This window comes from Pteropus alecto, unplaced genomic scaffold (assembly GCF_000325575.1).
Source record: "Pteropus alecto unplaced genomic scaffold, ASM32557v1 scaffold113, whole genome shotgun sequence".
Taxonomy (NCBI): domain Eukaryota; kingdom Metazoa; phylum Chordata; class Mammalia; order Chiroptera; family Pteropodidae; genus Pteropus; species Pteropus alecto.
Window position 1 is genome coordinate 377,632 of NW_006433949.1, and position 9,223 is coordinate 386,854.

The 9,223-nt window shown below is 40.9% G+C and overlaps 1 protein-coding gene and 1 pseudogene across 1 annotated transcript in view; both read left to right on the plus strand.

The window, feature by feature from the left end:
• The first annotated feature begins 2,714 nt into the window (after positions 1 to 2,714).
• Positions 2,715 to 2,823, plus strand: LOC112477239 (annotated as a pseudogene).
• Positions 2,824 to 8,999: 6,176 nt separating this feature from the next.
• PTPN11 (protein tyrosine phosphatase, non-receptor type 11) overlaps positions 9,000 to 9,223 on the plus strand; it is a 73,871-nt gene continuing 73,647 nt past the window's right edge. The window contains 1 exon segment of the mRNA XM_025044477.1: positions 9,000 to 9,217. Coding sequence (XP_024900245.1) covers positions 9,204 to 9,217 — 14 coding nt within the window. The 5' untranslated portion in view covers positions 9,000 to 9,203.

A 9,223-nucleotide genomic window follows, 5' to 3' on the forward strand; every position in this document is an offset into this window, starting at 1 on the left:
ACGGGAAATGTAGTTTTTTCCTCCTACTGCGGAGAGCTATTTTTTCTAATAAGAGGCGAAAGCGAAGAACATTTTGTCTGAAATGTTTCAGTTTATTAATCAACAAAATTCTCAAAGTACTTTTGGGAGCCGACATAAAGTTACAAACTTTTATTTTGCTTACGAAGGACATTAGAAAGCACTACCATTTTCGATATAAGAGACAGATCGATGAAGGATCTAATCCCCAAGTAAATTTAAATCTTTCCTACGAAAGGCTAGCTGGGAACCTTCCACGGACATTTTCTCCACAGATGGCTTAATGCCTAGATCCTCTAATCAGACTATAGACTATGCTCGATGGTGGAGGCTCAGAAAAGCTAGAATTTAAAATGAATAAAATATATTCCTGCTCTCAAAGCACATACATTCGAGGGAAAAACAAACAGAAGAATGAATAATATTATTTTCTCTGGAAGATTAAGAATTGTTTCGCTGTGGATTTTGTGAAAGATTTGGCAGAATAAATACAAATCTGGCAGATGAACGTGGTATTTGGAACAATAAATGCAAGAGGCATAGAGGCATATAATAGCATGGTTGTTCGTCACTTCTCCAAACATTCTTGGCCAGTTAGGGAAGTTTAAATAAGTTAATATAAAGAAAATCACTAAGAATAGTATTTGATCATGGTAAGTGCTAGATAAATACTAGTTCTTGTCAACACCACCACCACCATCATTATCAACATCATAGTTGTTGATGAGATCCTATCATTTGCCAAGTATTCTGCTAAAGTTTATGCACCAGAGACAATAAGAGGAATATTGTATTCTATGCACCTAGAACTGTGCTGTGTGCTTTGCTTTACCTCATTTAATCCTCTCAACAACCTATGAGGATACTACTGTGAGGAATCTGAGGCTCGAAGAAGTTAAGTAATGTGTTCATAACATGGATCTGATTTCAAAGAGTGAGCTCTTAACCATCAGTCTCTAAAGATTAAAGAGATGACTAATGAAGCGAAATAAGAGAGTTCTTTGCTCATATCAGAATTAAAAGTAAGAATAATTATCTGTTACAAAATAAACAACACAGCAGTATATCTTACAGATATTTACTGCATCAAAGTCTCTAAAGAAACATGTACACTTTGTGACATCTTGAATTTTCCATTCCCTTCCCTGTTCTTGTGGTGCCTGGAACTTTTCGCTTTGATTTTCTTCAAATCCAACCACCTGCTTTGTGGCTGTGTCCCTGGAAATCATATAGCCAGACCCTTTTGGGTTCTGGTCGACTGAGGATACAAATACAGAGATTAGATGCCTCCAAAGGCCTCAGGAATTTTGGTGAAGCCCTTCAGACTACAGTGAATCCAGAGTTTCCATGCTTGTTGAAACATGCAGCTTCTAATCCTGTCTGCCTTCCATACATATTAAGTATGAGTGTGATCTTAAAAGGCGGCATTCGATGTCAGTTTAGGATTATTTGCTGTCCAGACACGTAATGTTCTCAAGGAAAAGCTTGGGCACTGCTCTTTTTCGACAACAGGAATGTCAGCAGCTTTGTTAGGTTAGCTGAGTAAAGCATCTCTTAGAAAATGCTACTTCAGAAAATGCATAAGACTAAATGAAATGCAGAGTGGCTTACTTGGACCCCTCAAAAATTCTGGCACTCTCAGAGACTTTCACCTAGTAAATGCCCCCAAGTATTTGTTAAGTGACACGCCATTGAAATAAAAATGTAAATGAGCTCCCTCTTGTGTTATGTTGTGGTATTACAAAACTTACTGTTCATTAATTGGGCAAAATATAAATATACTCTATTATAAAATAAACATTCAGCACCTGGTTGTGCCATCTATAAAATGCTCTTAAATTTGTGCAGTCCTTTATTAGTTATAAAGCAGACATTTTTGCGGGCACTAAATCATTTTAAGTATCAGTGCAATGTCCCTGTGAAATAGGAATTAAAGATGAAAAGTGAGGCTTAATTACAATAAATGACTTATCCAAGGTCACACATACACTTACATTAAATCATGCCTCTTTGCGCCACAGAAAGACAGAAAACTGGTAGGTAGTTGTGCTTCAGAAAGGGTACTGTTCTTGTAACCTGGAGGTCACTTGCTGTCTGATGTTATGATAAGCCTCTGTACATGTTCTCTTATTTATAAAATGGGGATGATATTGACAATATTGATAATACTTTCTTAAATGTTAATGTTACATAATGATTCACTCATTCAAGAATTTTCTCATGAAGAAGTTCATGGAGGCACTATTTTTAATGCAAAACAACAACAACAAACAAAGCCCTTGAAATAATTTGAATGTCTATCAACACAGTAATTGACTAAACAATGTACATAGATACTATGGAATATTATGCAGCTATGAAAAAAATAACTTATGTCTAAGGGTGCTGTCTAGCACAGTAGCTATTAGCCAAATGGGGCTAGTGAGCACTGGAAATGTAGCCAGTTTACACTGACACTGGACTTTGAAGGCACAATGATAATAAAAAAGAACTCCTGTATATAACAAAAACTATAAAAAATAATGTAAATCATCTCAATAATTGTTTACACTTATTGGTTATATGTTGAATAATAATATTTTGATTAAATAATTGGATAAATATATTGTATTAAATAACATATTCAAATGAATTTTGCCAGTGTCTTTCTACTTTTTAAAATGTGAATACTAGAAAATTTAAAAGTAGAGGGATCAATCTATGGCCATGCCACCCTGAACAAGCCTGATCTCGGAAGTTAAGCAGGGTCGGGCCTGGTTAGTACTTGGATGGGAGACCACCTAGGAAGACCAGGTGCTGTAGGCGTAAAAAATAGGAGATGGTAAGCTGACAAGGTCCTTGCAATCTGTGAGGTCAACCAAGGGTTGCCTCACCTAAAAAAAAAAAAAAGTGAAACTAAAATGGCGTAGATGATAGAGGCTCTGTTCATCCCTCTGGTGACCAAATCAAAGTTGTAACAGAAACAAGGAGCGAACGGCAAGGAAAAAATCCCCTGGGATCTAGATGAACAAGCCATATAACTAGGGAGAAATCCAAGAAAGCACCCTGCAATGGCAGAAGGTAGGAAGGATGAGGATGCGGGGCTCGGTCTCAAGCGGCTGAGTGAGACGGAGGCTGCTGCAGCGGCAGATGCCTCTTAAAGGGGCCGCATCCGCGAGCAGATTTTTGTGGTGACGGACCTGCTTGCTCTGAGTGCGCAGGGGGCATCGGGGTCTTACAGGGACACATTGTCAGACTGAGGGCCAAGGCGAGACTCGCACTGTACAGAAGTGCCGGTGGTATCCACTGTTCCCTGTTGAGCCCTCCTACTTGCCAGTGTGCCATAGCCGTGGTGTCATCACACTGGATAACAGAGGTTGCTCCGCCCAGAGGATTCCTTGAAACTGCACCTCCCCCAACTCGCGGCCCCACCCAAGCCACATCCAGGTACACCCTCAGCGAGTCAGGTGCTCCTTGCTGAGACTCACACTGGTGGAGGCAGCTGGCCTCGGTTTCTGGTGTGGCCTTTTGAGACAGGTATGAGCACAGCATAGCTGGAGGGGCAGAGGCTTGGGCTAAGTTTGGCCTGCAGCTGAACCCCTCTCAGGACTGCGCCATTGGACATCTACTTTACAAATACACACTAATAAGACTGGGAGACTTAGGAGCTTTGCTTAGTACGTAGAAACAGACATGGAAAGGCAGCCAAAATGGGAAGACAAAGAAGCAGAAACCATATGAGAGACCAGAACAGAGATACAGATATAATGGAGTCAAGTAATCTAACAGATGCAGAGTTCAGAACACTAGTTGTAAAGATGCTCAATGAACTGTTGGTTAAATTCAGTGAGAACTTCAACAAAGAGATAAAAAAAACATAAAAATGGAAATGGAAATTATAAAAGGGAACCAGTCAGAAATGAAGAACACATTATCTGAGATGAGAAGTATATTAACTGGAATAAACAAAGGAATAAACAGAGCGAATAAAGGAAAGGATCAAATGTCCTATCACAAGGACAAGAAAGCCAAGGACAGTCAATCAGAATGGCAAGAAAAAAAGATGCCAAGACTATAAAAATAATTTAAGGAGCATATGGGACACTATTAAGGGTCCAAATATCCATTTGATTGGCGTAACTGAAGAAAATCAAGATGTTGAACAGCTGTTTGAAGAGATAATGATGGTAAACTTCGCTAACCTGCTGAATGAAATAGACATAAAACCCCAGGAAGCTCAGAGAATTCCAAAAATCGGGGATCCAAAGAGGCCCACACCAAGACACATTATAATTAAAATGCCAAAGTTTAAATACAAAGAAACAATATTAAAAGCAGCAAGAGAAAAACAGATAGTTACTTATAAGAGAACACCCATAAGACTGGCAGCCGATCAAAGCTACCATTTAAAGTTGAAGGACAGATAAAGATCTTCCCAGACAAAAATAAGCTAAAGGAATTTATCACCACCAAGCCAGTATTACAGGAAATGTTGGAGGGACTTCTTTAAAAAACAAAAAAAACATGTATCAAAAACAGGAATAAAGGATGGTAACAACCACATTCCTATCAATAAAAACCTCTAATGGAAAAGAATTAAATGCTCCAACTAAGAGTGGATGAATGGAAAGGAAAGCAAGACCCCCTACATGTTGCCTATAAGAAACTCACTTCAGATTAAAAGACACACACAGACTAAAAGGAAGGGGATGGAAAAAGATATTGTTTTGATGGACCTAGAAAGTATTTAAGTCAGACAGAGAAAGATAAACACAATATGATTTCACTTATATGCAGAATCTAAGGAATAAAAAGAAGAAACTAATCAAAAACAGACTCACAAATATAGTGGACAATTTGGTGATGGACAGGGGGAGGGGGGTTGGGGAGCTGGGAGAACGGGGTGAAGGGTTAAAGTTGTACAAATTAGTAGTTGACGGATGGTCATCAGGATGGGGAGCACGGCATAGGGAATGCAATTAACATGAACACGTTGGCTAGGTGGAGGGTCAGGGGAGGGAGGGAGCAATTGGGGGTATCATTTTATAAACTATATAGATGTCTAACGATATACTGTATACTTGAAACTAAATAAAATGAATAAACTTAAAAAAATAAAAAGGACAAAAAATAAAAAATAATAAAATATACATGTAGAAGGCGAATTACTAGGTCACTGGGGGTGCGTAGAATTCATTTAGTTAAGTATTGTCAGATTGCTCTCCAAATGACTGCAGGATGACTTCGGTGAAAGCTTGTATTCCAAGACTAGAAGAATGGGAAACACAGCACCACAAGTCTATAGCAAACGCGGCTGTTCAGACATGCAAAGACTTCCTTTCCTGACAATAGAATAAATTACTTCTTAAACCTAAAAAAAAAAGTACATGTATGGCTCGCATTATATTTGTATTGGACGATCAGTGCTGATCTAGAGGGATGTCCATTATACATTAGGAGAAAACATTAAATCACAAGATATATATTTATATCTATCTATACGTTTGTATATATGTACATACACATACATACATACACACATATATACATATAACAAACTCTTAAATATATACACGTATTATGAATCCATTGAAAAAATTGAAAAAGTTCCTATATTGGTTATGTAAGTGAGTGAGTGTGTGTAGGGGATGTGTGTGTGTGTTTGTATAGGTATAGAAGAAAGTGTGGAAGTATATAGACCAAATCGTTTAGCTTTATTGGGTCGGGATAGGGAGGATGTAGACACTGAGGAGCAGGGGACATTATTTTTTTTCTTTTTTTGGATTATTGCTTTTGTAACTGAGAAAGAAATTAAAATAAAATCTCTCTAAATGAATATTTCTTAAGGTTGTTATATGCCAGGCACTACTGTGCTAGGCTCTGGCATATATATATATGAAGAAGATAATGACTTTAAGAGAAGCTCATAATCTAGGGAGACAAAAGAGTCAATCAACAATGACCTTGAACTGTGTTAGGGGCCAAGAGAAGCATGAACAGACAGACCCAGAACATGGAGGGGCGGGGGCAGGCGGGCTCTATTTTATTTCCAGGAAGTGGTCAAAGGGTATATGCAGAGAATGTTTTTGCGAAGGAGATGATTAAGTTGGAGCTGAACCTTGCTTGACATTTAGTTTTCCAGATGGAGAAGGGTTTGAAGGGTATTCCAGAAAGAAGGAACTAACTTTTGCAAGGGATACAAGAAACGGCAAGAAGTCTTTGAAAACTTCCAGATTGTGGGAGGGAGTGGGGAAAAATGAAACAGAACAGACAGAGTCCATATCTACAAAGGCCTGATGTGCTAACAGACGGATTTTAATTTAGTGCTAAAGGCTTTGAACCTCTCTCACAGAACAGGAGAATGAAATGATTAGATTTGTCTTCTAGAAAGATTCTTCTTGCAGCAGAGTGTACAGAACATAGACAAGACTGGGGAAGCAACGGTCTCTGCGCCTAAAGGACTTACAATTTACTTTGGAAGAGACATACGATGAACAGCATTTAGCAAGTGCTTACTTTGCCAGCCACTGTTCCGAGTACAGCAGGTCCATGAATGATGTCATTTTTTCATCATCGTTCTCTAACATTGATGAGAAAATAAAATCCATTCCTGGTCAAGGCCCCTGTCTGTGTGGAGTTCGCACATTCTTCCCACGTCTGCGTGGGTTTTTTTCAGGTGCTTTGGTTTCTTCCCACATCCCAGAAATGTACATGTGAGGTGAATTGGTGTGTCTCTATTGTGCCAGTCTGACTGTGTGTGTATGTGTGTGTGCGCACGTGTGTGAGATATGCCCTGTGATGAAAAAGCCTCCTAAGGTTGATTCCCACCTTGTGCCTTGAGCTGCCAGAATAGGCTCCAGCTTACTGTACTTCACAAACATTAACTCTTTTATTCTTTACAACTTACCCTATAGAGTAAGTAGTATTTTTTTTTTTTATCTCCATTTTACAGAGAAGAAAACTGAGACACAGAGTCAAGTGACTTATGTATGGACACTCAGATAGGCAGGTTGAGCTTTGGAGCTCAAGAACCTAAATCTCACATGGTACTGTGTCTTAGAGTTATAATGGAGCGTGTGACTTATAATGGAGTATGTCCGTTTCTAAGCTAGGAGAGGTGTCTTGGGAACCATATAACCTGGACTGAGAGAATCGCGGAAGGCTTCTAACTCAGAGGAGATGTCTTCTAGTCTGAGATGTGAGGCATAAACTAGAATTCATGGAGAAGAGAGGTCAGGAAGAACCCTCCAGTGAGTGGCAGCAGATTGTTTAAAGGCCCTGAATTGGTGGGGAAGTCAAAATCCTTCAGCAAGACTGGGTCAGAGAGATGTAGGTGAGTGGTGGGGAGGGGAGGGACTTGAGAAGTGAGCAAGGATCAGACCAGGTGATAAAAAGAAAAATGCTTTTTTTTCTTTATTTCATCCTAAAAGCCATGAGAAGCCTTTGAAGTATTCAATGTAGGGAGTGACTAGATTTGTATTTTAGATTACTCTGGCTATTAAGTGGAGAAAGGATGGGAAAGGGCAAGCTTGCAGGCCTACGATCAATTAGAGTGTTGTTTGAGTCATCAAGGTGGCCAGGATTCACAGAGAATTGAAAGAAACAGGTTGAGCAACTTGTTCTTGAATGCCTATTGCCTAAATTAAATTTGCATATATTAAAGACAATTTTTGTAAGGAGTACATAAACGCTGAAGCAGTTAGCACGCTGTGTGAGAGTTCTTTCTCTAGGGGTGCGATGGGGATCTTTGCAAGGAAAAAAAGGGAGGATTTTGGAGCTACCTGATGTGGGTCGGATTCACTCACTAGATCTGTGGCCCTTTAATCTTAGTCATGGGCATTCATTAGGTAAAAGCTCTACGTTCTTGCTCTGGTATGAACCACCATCATCTCCAGCCTGGGATACTACAGTTATTTTAGTATTGTAAAATAGTGTCTCTGTTACTGGCTTTGCTCTCTTGATCTCATTCCTCACACAGCACCCAAAGTAATACTTTAAAAAAAAATAGATTATATCCCTTCTCTGCTGAAAATCTTTCAATGGCTCTCCATTTCAGTTCATTTAAACCTATAGGACCCTCTCTTTCTTACCGTTGTCTCCTACTATTCTCCCTTCACCACCACCACCTCCCCCTCCAGCCAGACTTCTTTATTGTTCTTCAAATACGGGAGGCAACCTCCTGCCTCAGGTCCTTTGGACTTGTCTCTTCCCGGTGCTTGAAATGCTATTCCCTTATTTCCACTGACTGCTCTTGCATCTGATCTTTACTCAAATGCCATCTTCAGTAAAGCCTTCACGAATTACCCTGTTTAAGATAATATAAAGGGCTATTCGAAAAAGACAAGAAGGAAAGATGGGAGTATTTTACTTATCTTGATTATTGTAGCTCCTCCCAGAACACAGGGATTTTTGACTTTTCTTTTCACTGTTGTATCCTTAGTCTAAAACAGTGCCTAGCAGATAGAAAACGCTCAAGAGATGTTTAATTATACTGATAATACAGCTAACAGCTACAAAGCACTTAGTAATAGGCCGTCTATACCTAAAGATTGTACATATTGAATCCTCACACTAATCCTATGTAGAAAATACAATTACTATCTTTATTTTACATAAATGAAGGAAGGGAGGAAGCTGAGGCTCGGAGAAATTAAGCAACGCGGTCAAGGTTATACAACTCGTTACGTGGAGCGGCCCGTTTGTGGAACGAAATGAATGAAATTCGGTTTGGCAGTCAGCGCCGAATGGAAATTGACACCGTGGGAACGGAAGCGATCGCTTCGTGGGAGCGCGTACAACACTGAGCGCGCAGCGCACGCCTTGCGGCCAAGATCTAAAGGGGGACGTGTGGGTGTCTTGGAAAGTGCGAGAGGCGGCGGCTCCACCGAGGCACCGAACTGCCATTACCAGCCGCCGCTCGGTCCCCGGCCCACTGGAAGCAGGAAGTGGCGGCGGGCGTCGCGCGGGGTGACGTCACTATGGCGCCCACGGCGAGGGGCGGGGCGAGAAGGAGGAGCGAAGCGAGCTTGGGGGGCGGCTGCAGTCTCCGCGATCCCCAGGCCTGGAGGGGGGTCTGCGCGCGGCCGGCTGGCTCTGCCCCGTGTCCGGTCCCGAGCGGGCCTCCCTCGGGCCATCCCGATGTGACCGGGCCCAGCGGAGCCTGAGCAAGGAGCGGGTCCGTCGCGGAGCCGGAGGGCGGGAGGAACATGACATCGCGGAGGTGAGG